At 36.8% G+C, this 21,817-nt stretch overlaps 1 protein-coding gene across 1 annotated transcript in view; it reads right to left on the minus strand.

The window, feature by feature from the left end:
• The window catches only part of TEX15 (testis expressed 15, meiosis and synapsis associated), a 98,707-nt gene that overhangs the window by 49,469 nt on the left and 27,421 nt on the right, over positions 1-21,817 (minus strand). Inside the window, exons 3-4 of the mRNA XM_058525161.1 lie at positions 10,538-10,688; positions 5,571-5,736 (exon numbers count right to left, since the gene is read on the minus strand). Of these exons, the coding sequence (XP_058381144.1) occupies positions 5,571-5,736; positions 10,538-10,676 (305 nt within the window). The 5' untranslated portion in view covers positions 10,677-10,688. The remainder of the gene's footprint in view (positions 1-5,570; positions 5,737-10,537; positions 10,689-21,817) is intronic.

Here is a 21,817-nt window from a genome sequence, read left to right on the forward strand (position 1 = left end):
ACTCCTCTAAGGGGAGTGATAAGAAGAAAAGCCAAAGGCAGTCAACGTTATTAATATGGTCATGCGTTGCTTAATGATGGGGATACATTCTGAGAAATGTGTCATTAGGAGATTTTGTCGTCATGTGAACATCAAAGAGTATACTTACACAAACCTAGATGGTATAGCCTACTACAGACCTGGGCCATATGGTACAGCCTATTGCTCCTAGGCTACAAATCTGCACAGCATGTTACTGTACTGAATACTGTAGGCAACTGTAATACAATGGCAAGTATTTATGTATCTAAATATATCTAAGCATATAAAAGGCACAGTAAAAATATGGTATAAAGATAAAAAATGGTACACCTGTATAGGGCACTTACCGTGAATGGAGCTTGCAGGACTGAAGTTGCTCCGGGTGAGTGAGTGAGTGAGTGGTGAGTGAAGGTGAGAGGCTAGGACACTGTACACTGCTGCAGACTTGATAAACACTGTACACTTAGGCTACACGAAATTTATAAAAAAATATTCTTTCTTCAATAATAAATTAAACTATAGCTTACTGTAACTTTTTTATTTTGTAAACTTTTTAAACTTTTTGACTCTTTTGTAATAACACAGCTTAAAAAACAAACACATTGTATGGCTGTACAAAAATATTTTTCTTTTTCTTTTTAAATTTTCTTTCTTTATATCCTTATTCTATAAGCTTTTTTCTATTTAAGATTTTTTTTTTTTTTTTTTTTTTTTTACTTTTTAAACGTTTTTGTTATAAACTAAGACACACACACACATTAGCCTAAGGCCTGCACAGGGACAGGATCATCAATATCACTGTCTTCCATCTCCACATCTTGTCCCACTGGAAGGTCTTCAGGGGCAATAACATGCATGGAGCTGTCATCTCCTCTGATAACAATGCCGCCTTCTGGAACACCTCCTGAAGGATCTGCCTGAGGCTATTCTTGAGGAGGTGTCACTCTTTTCAGAAATACATCCATGGTGGTTTGCTTGGTTTGTTTCTTTTTCTCATCATAGATTTGCCTGTAGGTGGATAATGCACCATGAACATTCCTCTCTATTAATGTAAACCTTTCGGTGCTAGAGTTCACGTTTTCAAACTTTTTGAGGAGCTTGCTGAGATCTGCTAAAGCTTTTGCTAAACTTTCCACAGTAAATTTTTTTGGGAGTTGTTCTTTTTCTTCTTTTGCAGTTTCCTTTTCTCTTGCCTCTTCTTCAGCTATGAGTTCCTGTTCCAGTTCTAACAACTCTTTGTTAGCCAATTCCTCAGGAATCACCTTCAGGAGCTCCTCAATGGCACCCTCATCCATACCTAGGTTAAACTTGTTTTCTATCTTACCCATAGCCTTGTTGTTTTTTTTTTTTTTTTGCTGAGGAAGATTGGCCCTGAGCGAACATCCGTGCCAATCTTCCTCTTTTTGCTTGAGGGAGAATGTCCCTGAGCTAACATCTGTGCCAATCTTCCTTTATTTTGCACGTGAGACGCCACCCATGGCTTGATAAGCGGTGTGTAGGTCTGTGCCCGGGATACAAACCAGCGAACGCCAGGCTGCCGAAGCTGAGCATGTGAACTTAACTACTACACCAGCAGGCTGGCCTCAGCCCTGATTTTTGCAACCTCCTCATCCTTGGCAAATCCTTTGAAGTCATGGACAAACCTCTCAGAGTGTCTTCTTCCACATGTCATTCATACACTCCTTGGTGACATCACCCCAAGCCCAAGCAAAGTTCTTGATGCAGTCACAGATGTTGTAATCCTTCAAGACTTGCATCAGTGTCTTCTCAGTGTCCTCCTCAGTTGCAGCAATAGCCTGGGCAAAGGTTCTCTTCAGGTAGTAGGCCTTAAAAGCTGCTATAACTCCTTGATCCATTGGTTGGACCAAAGACAGGTGGTGTTTGGAGGGAGAAACACCACTTTGATATTGGGATGAAGATCACCAATACAAGGAGGATGTCTGGGAGCATTATTAACAATTAGCAAAATCTTGAAAGGTATGTTATTCTCCAAACAGTACTTCTCTATTTTGCTGACACAGCAATTCAGGAGGGTGTCTTGGAAGAGGAGCTGAGTCATCCACGACTTCTTATTGTTCCTATACTACCCTGGCAGTGTGTGCTTAGTGATATGCTTGAAGGCCCTGGGGTTCTCACTGTGCCAGACCACAAAGGGCTTCAATTTGTAGCCTGCAACACTGCCCCCAAGCAAGACTGTTATCATTGGAACCTGGCATTGACTTGGCCTCTTTATGGATTAAAATCCTTTCAGGCATCCATTTCTAGAATAGGGAGGTTTCAATCATTTTGAATATTTGCTCTGGCAAGTAATCTTCCTCCACAATCAGTTTATCGAGCATTTCTAAAAATTCTTCAGCTGCCTTCACATCAGCACTCGCAGACTCACCACTTTCACATTACATAATGAATAAAAATTCGTGAATCGTTTAAACTACCCAGAGCCAGCAATAAATTCAACATCATAGTTGGGTCCAGCCTTTCTTTCAACACCGCAAACAAACTTTTTGCTTTGGCTGTGATCATCCCGGTGTTGAGAAGGATATGCTTCTGTGTCTGGTCTTCAGTTCAGGTCATTAGAAGTTTCTCCACGTTTGATACAGGCCCTTCTCAAATTAGTCTCATTGCCTTCAATGAAGCACACTCTTTAATGGCTTCCATCACTTTTTTCTTGTTTTTCAAGATTGTAGGTATGGTGGAATGGGACATGTCTGACTGGTGAGCAATAACCACTACTGATTTTCCACGTTTATAGTCCTTAATTACTTTTAATTTCATTTCCAAGTTAATCACTCAATGTGGCCTCTTACTGGCAACATGAGCAGCAGATTTTGTATGCTTAGAGGCCATGATGGACAAAACATGAGATCAAATCAAGCACAAGAGAAAATGATGTAATCAAGAGATGGTAAACAAGAGATGTGTGAGGCTGCTGCTGGTGTAACATGGCATACTGTTTTATAATAACTTTTTTTTTAATACAGAGTACACTCTAAAATAACGACAAAAAGTATAGTATATTAAATACATAAACCAGTAACATAGTCATTTATTATCACGTATTATGTACTGTACGTAATTGTACTGCTATACTTTTATACTACTGGCAGCGCAGTAGGTCTGTTTACACCAGCATCACCACAAATACATTGCTACAACGTTACAACAGACGTCACTAGGCAATAAGAATTTTCCAGCTCCATTATAATCTTACGGGACCATCGTCATATATGCAGTCTGTTGTTGACTGAAACATCGTTCTATAGTACATGATTGTACTTTCTCTTTTCATTCAATTATTCTCTACTGCTAACCACTCTTACTCATTTTTACTTTTATTTTTCTTTTCTACCTGTGCCTGAAGGCAACTTCAGGGTACTTCCTAGCATCACTGATTTAAAAAAGTGAAATAAAAATTTAACTTAATTTAACAATTAAGTGCCCACTGTGTTCCCAGACTTAGTTTTATACTATGGACACAAAAACCAAGAGAACTCACAAAGTAGTAGAAGAATCAGACAAAACCAATATATTGTGGTAAATCCTAGAGAACAAGTATAAAGTACCATGGGAAACAAATGAGTTTGTTGAATTGGGCAAATACCTAAGAAACCAATAAATCCTATAGCTGTTGGTCATTTAGGATGTTTTAACATGTATTGTTATGCAGTTGTTCTAACTTTTGTGTAATATTAACAGAAAAATAACTGGTTGAAAAATTAAGTGTTGGGCAAGGGGGCATTACAAAAAAGGACAAAATTTTAAAATGTCTAAAAGAACCAAAATCAAAGAACAATGCCAGGAATTCATTTTTGATCAAAATGTTATTTCAATTTGGAAGGGGCAGGGTATATCCAGTCCATTCTATTTTATTAAGTGTGCTTTCTAGATAAAAGACTATGCCATAAACTAATTCTGTCATTCCCATCCATTTTCCCAAACTGACACCAAGTGGGGTAGCACGTTTAAGTCAAGAGGAATTGATTCTAAAACAAAAAAAGAAACCAAAAACATCCCAAAACAAGTTCTATGTTTGGGTCCAAGAAGCTACAGTTAGGTTTTAAGTTAAATGCAAACTAGTGAAGGAGGCAAGTTCAGAAAATGAAAAAGCTAAACTAAATTGTATTCACACAAGATGTATACCTATAAAAATGTTGAGATGAGAACTTTGCCTATGCTTTTATTTTTCCTTTTCAAAATAACATAATGGAGGGGCCGGCCCGGTGGCGCAAGCGGTTAAGTGCGCGCGCTCCGCTGCGGCGGCCCGGGGTTCGCTGGTTCGGATCCCGGGCGCGCACCGACGCACTGCTTGGTAAGCCATGCTGTGGCGGCGTCCCATATAAAGTGGAGGAGGATGGGCACAGATGTTAGCCCAGAGCCGTCTTCCTCAGCAAAAAAAAAAAAAAAAGAGGAAGATTGGCGGATGTTAGCTCAGGGCTGATCTCCTCACAAAAAAAAAAAAAAAAAAAATAACATAATGGAACATGCCTTCCCAAAAAGCAGTAGGGGTACTTTTTAAAAATTAAGTTTCAGAAATAGTGAGTCTAGTGGGATAGCTAGAAGTAGCCAGATACACTCCTGCCAAATTAAAACATCAACCCAGTTTCTGCAAAGTTCCTTTCTGAATATTTTAACTGCTGATTTATATTATGCAGGAGGCACAAGAGATCTACAAAATGGCTGCTTAAGAAATGTGCTGATAGGGGCCGGCCCCATGGCTTAGCGGTTAAGTGCACGTGCTCTGCTAATGGTGGCCCGGGTTCGGATCCCGGGCGCGCACCGACGCACCACTTCTCCGGCCATGCTGAGGCCGCATCCCACATACAGCAACTAGAAGATGTGCAACTACAACATACAACTATCTACTGGGGCTCTGGGGGAAAAAAAGGAGGAGGATTGGCAATAGATGTTAGCTCAGAGCTGGTCTTCCTCAGCAGAAAGAGGAGGATTAGCATGGATGTTAGCTCAGGGCTGATCTTCCTCACAAAAAAAAAAAAGAAAAGAAACGTGCTGATGTATGCTGCTGAAAAATTTATCAAAATTAAAAACTCAACAGTGTCTGAAATCTGGCAACATTAATGTGTAAAACTTTCTAATCAAATCTCACACTTAGCTTTTCACTATTACACAAAGCTATGAGAGGGCAACAAAATAAAGAATAAACAATCACTGTACTTTCTTAGTAATACTTGTCAAACCCCAAATGGTAGAAATAAATTCATATTAAGACTTCATAGTAGGGCTGGCCTGGTGGTGCAAGCGGTTAAGAACGTGCACTCCGCTGCAGTGGCCTGGGGTTCGCCAGTTCGGATCCCGGGTGTGCACTGATGCACTGCTTGTCAAGCCATGCTGTGGCGGCGTCCCATATAAAGTGGAGGAAGATGGGCACGGATGTTAGCCCAGGGCCAGTCTTCCTCAGTAAAAAAAGAGGAGGATTGGCCGATGTCAGCACAGCGCTGATCTCCCCACCAAAAAAAAAAAAAAAAAAAAAGACTTCATAGTAAAAACAAACAAAACAAAATCTCAAACTTCTTTAGGTCACAGTAACTTACCTCTTAGAAGCAAAATTTTTTTCCAGATCCTCATTGTGAACCAGTTTTGTGTCCCCAAACTGCCATGATGACTGCAGATCACAGCTTACATCAAGCCGGCACTGGTTAAGAGTATCATGTATGAAACTATATTCTCTGGTATTGGTGCAACAAGGTGACAAGAAAACTAAAGACAAAGAAAAGGGTACATGGTTATTTGTGTTTAAAACATAATTGCTGACTGATACAGTGGCATGAGTAAGAGGTAACACACTTTCTCAGGACAATGAGCAATGTTTTAAGCACTGCTATATTAAGTAGGTGCATAAAAAGATCAAAACCCTTGGGCCGGCCCTGTGGCTTGGTGGTTGGGTGCGTGCGCTCCGCTGCTGGCGGCCCGGGTTCAATCCTGGGCGGGCACCGACGCACCGCTTCTCCGGCCATGCTGGGGTCGCATCCCGCATTCGGCAGCTGGCAGGATGTGCAACTATGACATACAGCTATCTGCTGGGGCTTTGGGGGAAAAAATAAATAAATAAAATTATAAAAAAAAAAGATAAAAACCCTCAAGAAAGAGGACGCAGAGAAAAGCAGGGAACAAATACAGTTGATTCTTGTTATTTGTGGTAGTTATAGTCTACTAAAGTCACTGTGAACACCGAATTAGTGTATACTGAACCATTCCTCTTAGAGGAAACACAGGGTTAGGTATCTTCCTATGAGCCTCTGGTCACAACATTTTTGACAACTTAAATACATTTGTGATACAGGTTTGCTTGCTAACATCCTTGTAAAACAAGCCAGTTTCATCAGGGTTGAAAACTTGCACATAACCCTTTTCCTGTATAACATTTAGCAGGTGTTTTTAGAGTTCTTCTTGCCAAAGGTTTGTCAAATTTTTTGATCTTTTCAATCAACCAGTTTTTTTTATGTAACTGTTTTCTTGAGGTCATATTGGCTTATAACATCATGTAATTTTAGGTGTACGTTATTCTATATCAGTTTTTGTACAGACTGCATCGTGCTCACCACCAATAGTTTAGTTTTTATCCATCATCATACATATGTGCCCATTTACCCCTTCTGCCCTCTCCCCCCCTTCTCATCTAGTAACCACTAATCTGTTCTCCTTATATCCATGTGCTTGTTTACCTTCCAGATATGAGTGAAATAATACAGTGTTCGTCTTCTCTGTCTGGCTTGTTTCCCTTAGCATAATACCCTCAAGGTCCATCCATTTTGTTGCAAATAGCACGATTTCATCTTTTTTTATGGCTGAGTAGTATTTTATTGTATATATACACAACATCTTCTTTATATATTCATCCGTTGATGGGCACTTGGGTTGCTTCCATGTCTTGCCTTCAATCAACCAGTTTTTTTTTTGTTTTGTTTTATTGCTTTTTCTTTCTTTTGCTTGTTTTGGGCTTGTTATTCTTTTTCTAGTTTCTAAAGTAGAAGCTTACATTACTGATTTGAAACCCTTCCTATTTTCTGATGAAAGTATTCAGTGCTATAAATTTATTAGCAATGCTTTAGCTGTGTCCCTCAGATTTTGATATGTTGTTTTCATTTTTATTCAGTCCAATATATTTTTTTATTTCCCTTGAAATCCCATGAATATTTAGAAGTGTGTTTCTTACTTTCCATGTGTTTAGAGACTTACCTATTACTATTATTAATTTCCAGTTTGCATATGGTCAGAGAACACACTGTGTACGACTTCAATTCTTTTAAATGTGTTGAGATGTGTCTCATGGCCCAACATATTGTCTATCTTGATAAGTGTCAAATGGGTGCTTGAAAGGAAATGTCTATTCTGCTATTGGGTAGAGTAACATATAAATATCAACTATATCCTGATGGTTGACAACATTAAGTTCTTCTATATCTTTGCTGATTTTCTGTCTTAGTAGTTCTATCAATTATTGAGAGAAGTGTGCTAAAGTCTCCAACTGTAATTCTGGATTTGTCCACTTCTCCTTTCAGTTCTATCAATTTTGCTCCATGCATTTTGAAGCTATGTTGTTTGGTGAATACGCATTTAGAATTGCTATGTCTTACTGGTGGACTGACCCTTTCATAATTGTTCCTGGTAATTTTCTTTCCTCTGAAGTCTACTTTATCTGACATTAATATAGCCATTCCTGCTTTATTTTGATTATTTGCATGGCTTATCTCTCTTCATACATTTACTTTTAACCAACCTATATCACTATACTTGAAGTGAATTTATCGACAGTATATAGTTGGGTCATATTTTTTTTTATCCAGTGTGTCAACCTCTGTCGTTTAATTGGTACATTTAGGTCATTTACATTTAATATAATTGGTATGTTAGGGCTCAAGCCTGCCATTTAACTGTTTATTTTATTTTCCCCTCAGTTGTTCAATTTTCTATTTTTTTCCCACCTTCCTGTGGGTTACTTGAACATTTTATAAATTCCATTTTGATTTATCTGTAGTGTTTTTATAAAAAACTTTTAATTCTGAGATAACTCTAGATTCACATGAAGTTACAATACATAATACAGAGAGATCCTATATCCCATTCACCCAGTTCCCTACAAGGGTAATATCTCACTTTATAATTGTCTTAAATACTTCCTCTATATACATTGAGAAACACATCAGAGAATGTTATAATTTTTGCTCCAACTGTAAAACATAATTAGAAAACTCAAGAGGAGGATGGTCTGTTCTATTCTGCTATATTCTTACTCTTTCCATTGTTCTTCCTTCATTCCTATGGTTCCCAGCTTCTTTCTTGTGTCATTTTCTGTTTGGAGAACCTTATGTTTAGCCATTTTTTTAGGGTGGATCTGCTGATGAAAAATTCTTGGTTTTACTTTATCTGAGAATATCTATTTCACTTCTATTCCTGAAGGATATTTTTGCTAGGGACAGAACTCTGGGTTGACAGTTCTTTTCTTTCTGCACTTGAAAAATGTTGTGCCACTCCCTCTGGGCTCCATGGTTTCTAATGAGAAATCTTCTGTCATTCAAACAATTTTTCCCCTATAGGTAACATATGGTTTCTCTGTAGTCGCTTTCAAGACTTTTTCTGTCCTCAGTTTTTTTTTTTTTTTTTTTTTTTTTTTGTGAGGAGATCAGCCCTGAGCTAACATCCGCCAATCCTCCTCTTTTTTTTTTGCTGAGGAAGACGGCCCTGGGCTAACATCTGTGCCCATCTTCCTCCACTTTATATGGGACGCCGCCACAGCATGGCTTACCAAGCAGTGCGTCGGTGCGCGCCCGGGATCCGAACCAGCGAACCCCGGGCCGCCACGGCGGAGCGCGCGCACTTAACCGCTTGCGCCACCGGGCCGGCCCCTGTCCTCAGTTTTCAGAAGTTTTATTATGATGTGCCTTGGCATGGACTTCATTGGGTTTATCCTGCTTAGGGTTTATTCAGCCTTTTGACTGTACAGGTTTATATCTTTTGCCAAATTTGGGAAATTTCTGGCCAACATTTCTTCAAATACTTTTTCAGCTCCACACTTTTTCTCTTCTACTTCTGGGACTTCTAGGACAAAGATGTTAGATCTTTTATTATTGTTCCACACGTCCCTGAGGCTCTGTTAATTTTCTTCTGTTCTCTCTGCATTGTTCAGGCTGAATAAGTTCTATAGTTATATCTTCAAATTCACTGATTCTTTCCAATGTCTTCTCAATTCTTCTCTGGAACCCACCCAATCAGTTTTTATTTCAATTATTGTATTTTTCAGTACCAAAACTTCTACTTGGTTCTTTATTACATTTTCCATTTCTTTGCTGAGATCTTCTATTTTTTTCATTTGTTTCAAGAGTGTGTAACTGCTTGCTGAAACATCATTACGATGGCTGCTTTAAAAGCCTTGTCAGATAATTCCAACATCTGTTTAATCACAGTGTTGGCATCTGTTATCTTTTCTCATTCAAGTTGAGATTTTCCTTGTTGGTGGTAAGATGAGTGATTTCTTTTTTTTTACTATATCTTGGTCATTTTGGGTATTGTTAAGAGACTCTGGATCATAGTTAATCTTGTGTTTTAACAAGCCTCTACTAAAACTGAGCCAGCAGGGGAAACTGTGCTAGTAGGGAAGAGGGGGGTGGGGTGCTGACTCTTGACCACCAGGCAAGGTTGAAGTCCCAACTCTTCACAGGGTCTCAACTGACACCCTGGGAGTATGCCTTATTACCATGAGAAAGGGGTTGAAGTCCATGCTTCCACCTAAGCCTCCGACACTGTGGGAGGGTGACAGATGCCTTGTTACTGGTGGGTGTGATATAAGCCTAGGCTCCCCACTTGGTATTCACTAACTACCCCTAGTGGGCAGGGGTGACTCATCATCCCAGGTCAGGGGTGGAAATCCACTGTCACTGCAGGGGCAGGGGATGCCAGGGTGGGAGGGGAACTTGTTACTTCCGTGAAGGGGAGAGGCATGGGTGGAAGTCTAGGCCCTCCACTTAGCCTCAGTTTACAAAGGTGTAGGGGCTATGCTTTTTTTCCCCATGTTTTGCAGGATTAGGGTGTTTACTGTCAAATAGGTTTCTGTCTTTCTAGAATGGCCCTTTTCCAGTCCTTGGCAAGGGAGAACAGACTTTTCTTGGGGCTTTCTGGGTCCATGCCAGTTGGCATTCCTTGGTTGGGGGCATCCAATCTGACACATGGAGGAAGCAAAAAGAAAATCCAGAGAACTTATTGTTATGTCATTCCTTGAGTCCCAGGATCCTTAGCTGGTCCATCTTCTTCTCTCCACCTTTCAAAATCTTATGTTTGTTTTATGTATGATGCCCAGCATTTTTAGGTGTACTTAGCGAGAGAAATAGGAGATGTGTCTATTCCATTTCGTGTGGAACCAAAAGTAGATGTGTAATTTAAGAAATTAAAGGCCTGACTTAACCTAATTTCATATAGTCAAAATAGAAGATGAACATAAAGAATCAGAAAAATATAGTAAGAGTTACGAAATAATCCTATCTTCCATAGAAGTATGAAATATTACCTTTCCCAGCTGTCCTCCTGATCTTGGGAATGGTGAATTTCTTCAAAGGACTGACATCTACACCAGTAACTAATAAAGGTTCACTGGTTGAGTTCATTTTCCATAGTGTCTTGTGTTTAGCAATCTCTTTCATTTCCATTTTGTTGGTGGCCTAAAATCAACCCAATGTTATTAAGCAAAAGGTCAATAAATACATAGGAGTCAATGGCAGTAAAACTGTTTAAAAGTTCTTACACAAAACTGAATAAAGACATATTCTTGGTCACACTTGCAACAGGTTTCAATCTCAATTTGCCAGGTTACCCCAAATAGAAAATGAATTAACAACTTTGACTTTTATATAATATTAAAAATATTTATTTTATGGTTCCTAATAGACCTTTTCCTTGTAATTCATGTAATTTTAATTGGGTAACCAAAAGTCTCTGTGTTCCTTAAAAGTTTAACAACTTCCACACACCAATTTTTATTAACACTTGGTAAAATTCTTGCCAAATGCTCTATTGTTAAAAGTATTTTTCCTATATACTTCTGTGAATAGAATGATATTCTCTAAATCAGAATCTCTTGTTTTGGAAGCAACTTACTAAAGTTGTAAACCAACCATTACATGGCTAGCCCTATAATTGATGGCCTAAAACAGTCAGTCACTCATTGGCTCTTGTTCCATAGTACTACTTTACAAATGGATTAAGATATCATATATTATCATACTAGTAGTGACAAATTCCTTTTCCTCCCTTCTTTCTCCAATCTCCCTCCTCCCGCTCACACACACACTGCAGGAATCTTAAGGGAGAAATTCCTGTCACATCAGGCAAAAATAATAATGGAGATGCCTTCCCTTCACCATCACCACCAATAACACATCCCTTTTCACACACATACACACACACACACACAGATTCTTAACCTTTCAAGTAGAACTCATACTGGATATCAAAGGAAAGTTATGGAGCCCACACACAGAGAAATGTATGTAAACATGGATTCTTCATACCATTTTATAACACGGTTCATGGGTCCCCTGATATCTATCAAGTGCTTACTTCAAACATTAGATCACAATCCAAACTAAGAATTGCCAAAATTCTACATAAGCATCACAAAGGATAAGATTCTACAGAAAGTTCACAAAGGATTCTCCCCCCAATCTCCACTCCTCCACCCTTTATGAAAGGTGATCTTGCAATCTTCCAATCAAATATGGTTCAGAACAGAGAATAGACAGAGACTTCTAAAAAGAGAAGACAATCAGCCTTTCTCTCATCCAGCCACATTGACAGACACTAGTGGTATTGCCTCCTAACAAGAATACCCTTAATAGAGACCAGCTGTCAAGACTGCTATATTCACCTGGTAGTGTAGTAGGGAGAAAAAGGGAGAATAACTTATTTAGAATAATTTATATCACAAAAAACTCTTCAATTCATCATGATCTATACCTACTGCACACAAAGCTATACAGCCATCAGTTGAATATGCTTTACTTGAAGAGCCAAGTGCTGTGACAATCCTCAATATTGCCTTTAACTAAGCAAAATTACATTTTCAGGAAAGATGGATGATATTTCAGCTGTATGGTTTCTTACAAAACACTTCGCTAGTAGAATTTACTAATAAAGACTTCTGAAATCCACTAATTTTGTTTCTCAGTGCTTGGGATAATACTTAGCCACAAAGTAGCTAAGTTAGAAACTGTTTGATGAAAGACGAATATTCAGGGCACAATGGTATTCAGTGTCCTTCATTAAGTAAGTTGTACCCAGCAATTTTTCAAGCATAACCTTTCAAGTAGGAATAATGCCTCTTTAACTACAGTCCAAACACATTAGCCACATTCAAGTCACAACAAATTCATACATTTCTTTATCATATATCACCGTCTCGTAACCATTTTTTATTTATATGTTTATTTCTACATACATACGCAAAAAAAATCACATAATATGTGGCAAAACATAGACAATTGTCTTATAACCATTATCTACATATTTATATATTATTTATTTTTATACATGTAAAAATAAAATCAAGAAGTTTGAATCCTGAGGGTTCATGCTGAGGCTGTTCTACGGGGCCCTGAGTTATTCTAGCAGTGGAAAGTAGAGAGAAAAAATCAATTCTAAAAACTTCAAGAATAGTTAATGCACAGGACACTGCACAGTGCAGATCGTTAACAGTTTAAATGAATAATAGATTCAAATGAATGAACGAACTTAAAGATCAAAGAAACCAAAAACAGAAGGGTTCCCCAACAACTAAAACATTTATTCATGTAGGTCTTAAGAGTATGTATATTATGAACAACTTTAAGCCAATACATTTAAAGATTATACAAAATAATAAATTCCAGGAAAAATATAACTTACTAAAACTGATTTGAGAAGGAATTAATAGAATTAATAGAATGCATTATCCTATTGGTTTAAAAAATTAAACCAATAGTCACAAATTGATTCTAAGAGTAAAAATGATGACATTAATATATCATAAACAAGCTGAGTTCATCCCAGAAATGTAAGAGAGATTTAACAACAGGAAATATGGATATTTCATTTACTACATAAACCTGCTACAGGAGAAAAATCAAGCGATTATCTCAAAAGATGCCGAAAACATCTAGTCAAATTCAAAATTCACTTACGATTTAAAAAAAAGTCTTAGTAAAAAGGAATTTACAGAAACATTCATAATTTGATGATGGGTGTCTACCAAAAATTTATAGCAAATTGGTAAATGTCAGGAGCACTATCTTTTAAATTAAGAATAAAACAAGGATACCCACTATCTCTGCTTCCTTTTAATAGTGTGCTGGAGGTGCTCACAAGAAGACAAGAAATAAAAGGTATAAAGAAACTAAAAAGCTAAAGGGGAAAGGAAAAGGGCTTGGGAATTTCTGGGATTGAAAGAGAGTGAGTCTCAGCTCATAAGAGAAAGTCTAGACCCAAATACTAGACAGATTAAGAATGAATTTTACTTAGAAAGTCAAAAAACCATCATGGTTCAAATTCTGGTTCTACCTTTAATTAACAATATTACGTTAGGCAAAATGCCTAACTTCTCTGAGGCTAATAACAGTATCAACACCTCACATGGTTGTAGGACCTGGTACACAATAACTGCACAAAATTAACCATTAGCATAATCCTAAAGTCTGTACTATGGAACCAAGTTACAGAGTTTGTCAAGAAGCACAGTATTATAAAAATAACTAGGTTAGAAGTGAAGCGATGTTGGTTCTAATTCTAGCTCTGCAATTAACCAATTAATTTTGGACAAGTAACTTCCTTTGCAGTGCATTACTCTGAGTGCACTATGAATGGTAATAAATTTTTCAGCGAAAAGTTAGTGGCAAAGAAATCCCTTATGTCAAATAGCCAACCTAAAGACTTGATCCTTTCAAAGCCTATTTTAAAAGAATATTTGTATTGAGTTTCCTAAGACTATCCTTAAAAATTAAGGACTTGAATATCATGAGACCAGTGGTTATAGATCAGAGATTACTAAACAAAGCGCAAAATCTTTTACCTGTTTACTATCAGAGTCTTAATAACAGAACTCGGTGTTTCAACTGAACAACTTAGAGAGCCCTAGAGTTCCTTTAATAAGAACCAACTGCTATCAGTTATGAAAAGGTTTCCTTATATAAGGCAACTGAAGATGATTGTAGATACACGAGGCATTAGCGAGAAAGATTTTTTTCAGTTCTCCTCTAAACTTTCACATTAATCTTTAACATCTCTAAAAGTTTCCCAATCTTTTTAACAAAAAGAAACGATGCCTCAGTTTCAAGATTTTCTGGCAAATAACACTGTTCTAACTTATTTTTGCAATTACCTTTTACTTATGCCAAATAATACTGATTTTCCATCCCAAAATATACTTAAGTTAAAAATAAGTCTGTTTCAGGGCCGGCCCCATGGCTTGGTGGTTAAGTGCGCGTGCTCCGATGCTGGTGGCCCGGGTTCGGATCCCGGGCGCGCACCGAGGCACCACTTCTCCGTCCATCCTGAGGCCGAGTCCCACATACAGCAACTAGAAGGATGTGCAGCTATGACATACAACTATCTACTGGGGCTTTGGGGGGAAAAATAAATAAATAAAATCTTAAAAAAAAAAAATAAGTCTGTTTCAAAATATTAAAGAGATATTGAATGATGGTATGCAGATATGGCAAAGATTATCCCTCCTCTAAGTAAACTCAGGGAAGAGTTTCCGATGAAAAAATAATATTCTTGGAACTCTAGTCACAAACAGATAAACTGAGTTCTCTGCAGAGTTCTACATGGTTGAGACTAAAAATTACTTCTGATAAACAAAAGGTTAAATCAAATCAGATCATACATATAATAAACTACATATACACTTAGTGAGATTAAGTCACGAATCCCACAGTTAAGACTGTACAATGCAGAGATGAAATATATTTTAGTCCAACTTTTCATTTCATAGATCAGGGGTTGGCAAACTATAGCCTGTGGGGCAAATCCAGCCCACTACTAGTTTTCATAGGGCCCACAAACTAAATGACTGAAAAAAAAAATCAAGAATAGTATTTCATGTCACTTAAAAAATTATATAAAATTCAAATTTAAAGGTCCATGGTAAGTTTTACTGGAACACAGCCACACCTACTCTTTTATCTATTGTCTTCTGCTGCTTTCCTATTAGAAGAGCGTAGTTGAGCAAATGTGACCGAGACCCTATGGCCCACAAAGACTAAAATATTTTACTACCTAGCCCTTTACAGAAAAAGTTTGCCAACTCCTGTTATAGATGAAGCAACTAAGCATCAAAGAATTGGGACAATAAAAACCAGGTCTCATGATTTCCATTTCAGGGCTCTTTCTCCTATACTTCCATTGCCTCAGTTCTCTCTCCACGGTATTCTGAATTTCATTCCTATGCACTTTGCTTCTCTGCACTCTGCCCAACAGCACTTAGGCTCAAACCTGATCATTTAAAAAACAAAAGAAGCAAAACCGGCCAGGGTCCATACTTGCTCTTACCTAGATCACCTCCCACTTTCTCCTCAATCTACTTTGATTTCTGCCTCTATTACTCTACCTCAACAGCACTCGTCAGTCACCAATGATTTCCGCCACAGTCCTCACTCACATAAGCACATTTCTGGCTCATAACTTACTTGCCTTTCTACGTTTGATACTCTTGACCAATCCGTTCTTGAAATAATACGCTCTTCTTCTGAATTTTGTGACTTCATAATCCTGTCTTAAAGCTACTTCTCAGGCGGTGCTTTGGTAGTCTCTTTCCGCCACAGTCCTCACTCACATAAGCACATTTCTGGCTCATAACTTACTTGCCTTTCTACGTTTGATACTCTTGACCAATCCGTTCTTGAAATAATACACTCTTCTTCTGAATTTTGTGACTTCATAATCCTGTCTTAAAGCTACTTCTCAGGCGGTGCTTTGGTAGTCTCTCAATAACTCATCTTTCTTTATCTGGCTTATATCATTGTTTAATTAATTTTTACTTATATAAGAAAAATAAGAAAATTTTCTATGAAAATTTTTTAGTATTTTATCAAACTCATCTTTCCAAACAATAAAAATGGAACCTTGTGGTTTTAATTTGTATGTCTTTCATTATTAGTGAGGTTGAGTCATTTTGTTTATTTTTTCTGTGAATTACTTATTCCTATCTTTTTCTCCATTTATTGGTCTTTTAGTTAATGATTTGTAAGAACTGTATATACAGAGAAACTAGTTTTTGTCTGTCCTGAATGTTGCAATATTTTTGTCTTTTAAGTGTTGTTTATGGCATTTTCCTCCAACACAAAACTTTAATTTTGTGTGGTCTAATTTCTCAATCTTTTATTATACTGGATGTTTATACTACCACCAGCACGGTATGAGAGTTTCAGTTGCTCCATATCCTTACCAACATCTTGATATTGGCAAACTTTAATTTTTGCCAATCTGATAGGTACAAATGATATCTCATTGAGGTTAGTTTGCATTTCTTTGATTTTTGATGAGACTGATCATCCACTGAGTATATTTATTGCTCATTTGTGTTTTCACATCTGTCAAATGCCTGTTCAAGTTTTTTACCCACTTTTCTATGAGGCTGTTTATTTTATTCTACGTATTTATAAGAAATACTTTTGAGACACTAGCTCTTCACCAATTATGTTTGTTGCAAATAATTTCCCCCACTTTTTAAACCTGTCTTTTCACTTTTTTGAAGAGAAATATTTTATATAGTCGAAATTATGCATTTTTTTCTTTATATTTTGTGCTTTTTTGCTTTTGATCAATTTTAACAAATAATTCTCCCCACAGTCATTAAGATAATCCTCTATATTCTCTTCTGAAAGTTTTATAGTTTGGATTTCACCTTTAAGTCTTTAATCTACCTGAGATTCATTTTTGTCTAAGGTAAGAAAAAAGGGCTCAATTTTTCCATATGAATATCAAACTGTGCCAGCAGTCTGAACAATCTTTCCTTTCCCTATGACATCTTTGACATAAATCAACTTTCCATATATGCATGAATTCTTGGCACTCTGCTTTATTTTACTTGTTGGTGTCTTTCTGCACCCCTGCACCAACACCATACCATAATAAATCTTGATATATGTTTGGGCATAATCAAGAAAAAGAAAACAAAAAAACAACTCTTGTTCTTCCGAAGCATCTTTGCTCTTACACACACATTTTAAAATAAGTTCATCTAATAAGAAATCCTGTTTAGGTTTTAACTAGAATTTCACTGAACCCACTGATCAATTTTCAGAAAAATAAATTTCTGTTATTTTTGTTACATTAGTCTTCCTATTTGTGAACACGGTATCTCTCTCTACTTATTCATGTCAATACTTTTCAATAAAGTTTTATACTTTTTTTCCATGAGGGTTTTACAGATGTTTTAAAGAATTTATTCTAACGTACTTTATAATTTTTAAATTACTATACATAGTATCTTTAAAAGTTACATTCTATTCACTGCTAATCTGTTTAAAATGGTGTTGATGATAATGATAATAATAATGGCTAACATTTATCTACAACACTTACTAGGAACCAGACACTTATCTAAGTGCCTTAGATACATACAAATCCATTTAATGCTCATAATATCCTTATGAGAAACCATTATTTTAAATTAGGAAAATAAGTGCATGGAAATGAAATAATATGCCCAAAGATACAAAGCTAGGAAGTGCTGAATTTTGAATTCAGAGCCAGACAGTCTGGCATTGAGTGAATGCACTCAGCTATTAGGCAAACTGACTTTCAGTGAAACTGATTTCTGTATATTGACTATCCAGCAACCGTGTTAAGCTCCTATTAATTCTAATAATTTGTTTTCCTGAACAATCACATCCTCTTTGAATAATGAAGGACAATATAATAATGACTTACAGTTTTGTTTCTTCCCTTCCATTTCTTATACAATTTATTTCTTGTGCTGGCTAGGAATTCTAACATATGTCAAATATTAGTGATCATGGTAGGTGTCTTGGTCTTTCCCCTGATTTTAAAGAGAATGTTTTAAATCTTTTACAATATAATGATCAATTTTTTTTTTGGTAGACATACTGTATCAGGTTAAATTTCCCTGGGTATAAAATTCTAGACTGATTGCTATTTTTTCTCTGTACTCTGAAGATATTATCCCCACTACTTACTGCCATCTACTGCTCCTGTTAAGAAATCACCTCCAATCTAACTGTCATTCATTTATGTGCAATCTTTTTCTCAGGCAACTTTTAAAATCTTCTCTTTGTCTCTTATGTTCTGCATTTCCATCATGATGTTCTAGTCTAAGCATTTGATGGACTTCTTTCATCTAAGGTTTGGTATCTTTGACAGTTATGTGAAATTTTCAACAATCTTTGAATATTGCTGCGGCATTGTTCTATTTCCTGAGAATAGAACTTTTAGTTACCTATGTTCAAACTTCTACCTTTATTCTTCACATTTCTTAGTCCCTAATTCATATCTTTCATCTCTCCTGCCTACGCTGCATTCTCAATAAAGCTGATTTAAAAATCAATAGAGTTGATTTAAAATACAGATACAAAACAAATGGTGAGATAATATGGTATCTAGATATGCTTAAAAATTATCCAGTTTATAACTGGTGAAGCTTGAAAATGGGCATGTGGGGGTTCCTCATAGTATTCTATTTCTTATGTTTGAATTTTCCGTAATAAAAATAAAAGTAAAAGAGTGTTTGGTTAAATGTGCATAAATTATCTCTGAAATAGATAACATTAGTCGCCTATGGAAAAAGGAACACTAGGCAATTTAAGAATGGGGAGGAGAGAGATTTATCAGTTTATATCTTTATTATCTTTTTAATTTTTATCTTTATATATGTATAACCTCTTAAAAAATGAAAGACTCCACTATACCAACAAAAAATATAAAACACCTAAGAATAACCTTAAGAAATGGTCTGGGCTGATATGAAGACTTTTGAAAAACAGAGTCATAAAAGGTTTGCTTACAAGGGAAACATGCATACTTCACTTTTGAGAAGGAGTACTTATTGGGAATATGCAAAATCTTCCTACATGAAGTCTCTAAAGCTGATTCAATCTCCAAGTTGACAAAAATAACACTAAAAGTGATATAAAAGAAGAAACAATGACCAAGGAAATTCTGAGAAAGTAATTACAAGCAGAAAACTAGCACTATTAAATATTAAAGCTTATTTAATACTTGTAGCAATTATAATTAGCTGGGTACACTACCACTCAATTAAATTCAGGTTCTACAAATAAGAAACAAAGAGATAATGGACAACTAAAAATTGTGGTACTAACACAAAAATAAACAATGGAACATTACTGTCAGGACAAAGACCAAAAAAAATAACAGAATTTTGAAGATGCTAATACTGGTATTTCAAATCAGTGGGGAGTCTATGATATTGAAACAAGTTCCTAGCCGTATGGAAAACAAAAACACAAAGCTGTAGCTCTACTTTTCTCCTTACATCAAAATAAATTCCAAATGGATTAATCGTTCAAATGTTGAAAAATGAAACTATGAACCAAATATTGCAAAAGAACCATGGACAAAAGACCTGAAAAGATACTGAAGAGAAGAAAAAGCACATATAGCCAATAAATGTATGAAAAGACGCTCAATTGGAGAACAAAACTTAAAATCACAATGAGGTATTTTTTCTATACCTCTCAGATCAGCAAACATTAAAGTGTGACAATATCAAATGCTGAAGAAGGTGCACAACCAAAACTCACATATACTTCAGATGAGCGTATAAATTGGTAGCCACTTTAGAAAATAATTAGGCATTACCTAGTAATGTTTAAGACGTGCATATCTTCTGACCTAGAGACTCCATTCTCTAGGTATAAACACTCAAGCAGTAAGTCACAAAGTGTGATCCAAAAACTTCTGTGGATCCCCAAGAGCCTTTCAAGGTATCAGCAAGGTCCTCTTTTCCAACTACAGATCTGTGAGGCCAGATTTTCCTCATATTCTTCAACCAAAACAACAAAAACTGCAGAAGACTGAATGAAGAAGCAGATGTGAAAATCCATCTGACTTCTGTTAAGCCTGATTTGCAGACATTTGCAACAATGTGTGAAATGTGAAACAAAATGGGATCTCATGTCTAAGAGCCTTAAAATGGAGCTGGGAAGCCATTAAGGAAATGGGTCTTATCCGTGTCCTCATCTGGCACAACATGAACTTTTGAACTGCAAGAAACCTGCAGCTCATCATAGTGATGGACATGTGCCTCCCTCTAGCTAGCCTTAGAATCAATTAGGTTGAGCCAACATTAGCTTTCTTCCAAAAACCCCAATAAACATTCTTTGTAATGCAAACCTCCTTCTTTTGCCTTTAAAAACCCCTGCCTCTTACTCCCTTAGTGGGACACTCTTTGGGTTGCTACCCAAATCTAAGTACCTTGAATTGCAGTTCTTTGATCCCAAAATAAATGCCTCTCTGCCTCTCATTTTGCTCTTTATTTTTAGGTTAACATACATGGTGTCAGAGGTGAGATCTGAAGCAATCTCACCTTTGTAGACTAGAGTCCCCTGGAACTGGGTGTGGTACCTACATGAGGCCCTTGGGCTCACCATTCCACACGGATTGCCAACTCCTCTGACTGTGAGTCCTCTCAGGTTCTGACCTCCCTCCATTTGGCGGAGGCAGTGCCCTATTTTGGGATTCGGGGTGACTGCCCAGGAGATGACTGTCTCAGTGCCAGCAGGGCTCATTGCTGCAGCAGAGGCTTTCCTCGGCAGGGTTTTTTTTTTTCCCTGATTGGTGAGTACTCTGACATAATTGAGGGGTTTTCCTATTGTCATTCTTGTTTACACATTTTTCTTTAACATAGGACTTTCATTTTCTAAAGTTTCCTGAGAAGTTTCTCCCTGGAAAACTCCTGCTGGTTTTATGTTTAAGAACTATGGTCCTTTCTCTTGTAAATTTCTATTTCAATGGACCAAAATTACTAATGGCCAGTGGAAGGAAGGTTCTAATTAGATAAGATCATTTAAAAGGTGCACTTAAAAGCAAAGGCTTCAAAATTCTAAAATAGCTTCACTGAAAGTTTCATTGCAAAAAACTAACGAAAAATTAAAGATATAAGAGGTACCCAAAAGAAAAGACTACACAACTGTAAACAAAAGTCCATCAAGTTAGCGGCCTTACAGACACTCTCATATCTACTCTTGTAGGAGGGCTCTTGTATGGGTCCCTCCGAGAGTTGATGAGATTTGGAGAGTTTTCCTGGTAAACTGCTATGTTATTCCCTTAAACAACATAGGGTAAATTAATATTGGAATTAATGGGGTTGTTTAATACTGCCAGAAATATTTACTGTTTGTCCCCACGGAAACCTGATAGGATTTTTGAAAGGATTTAGTAACTTTATGATCAGAAATTTGGCCAAATTGGAAGCTGATATTCAGAGCCTAATAGGAATTTTTTTTTTAAAGGTTTTCTCGCCTAAGCTAAAATAAAACTATGTACTCAGAGGGGAAAAAAGCAAATGAGAGATAATGTAATTGGATAGGTAATTTAACCTATGATGTCATTTAAGTTACAACCCAATTCCTGAGGAATTGAGTGTATTTATCTTTCAAATCTTTGCAAAATTGGAAATACAGCTCTAAAGGCAGTTCAGATTCCACTCATTCCCTTTCACCAATCCCAAAACCTCCCCTATTTATCTCAAAAGGTTTATAACACCTCTGGGAACTCTTATTTAGACCATCCCCAATTCCTAAGACTGAAGGAAAATTTTAAATTGCAACTACCCCAA

The sequence above is a fragment of the Diceros bicornis genome, chromosome 29 (genome assembly GCF_020826845.1).
Source record: "Diceros bicornis minor isolate mBicDic1 chromosome 29, mDicBic1.mat.cur, whole genome shotgun sequence".
Lineage (NCBI taxonomy): Eukaryota > Metazoa > Chordata > Mammalia > Perissodactyla > Rhinocerotidae > Diceros > Diceros bicornis.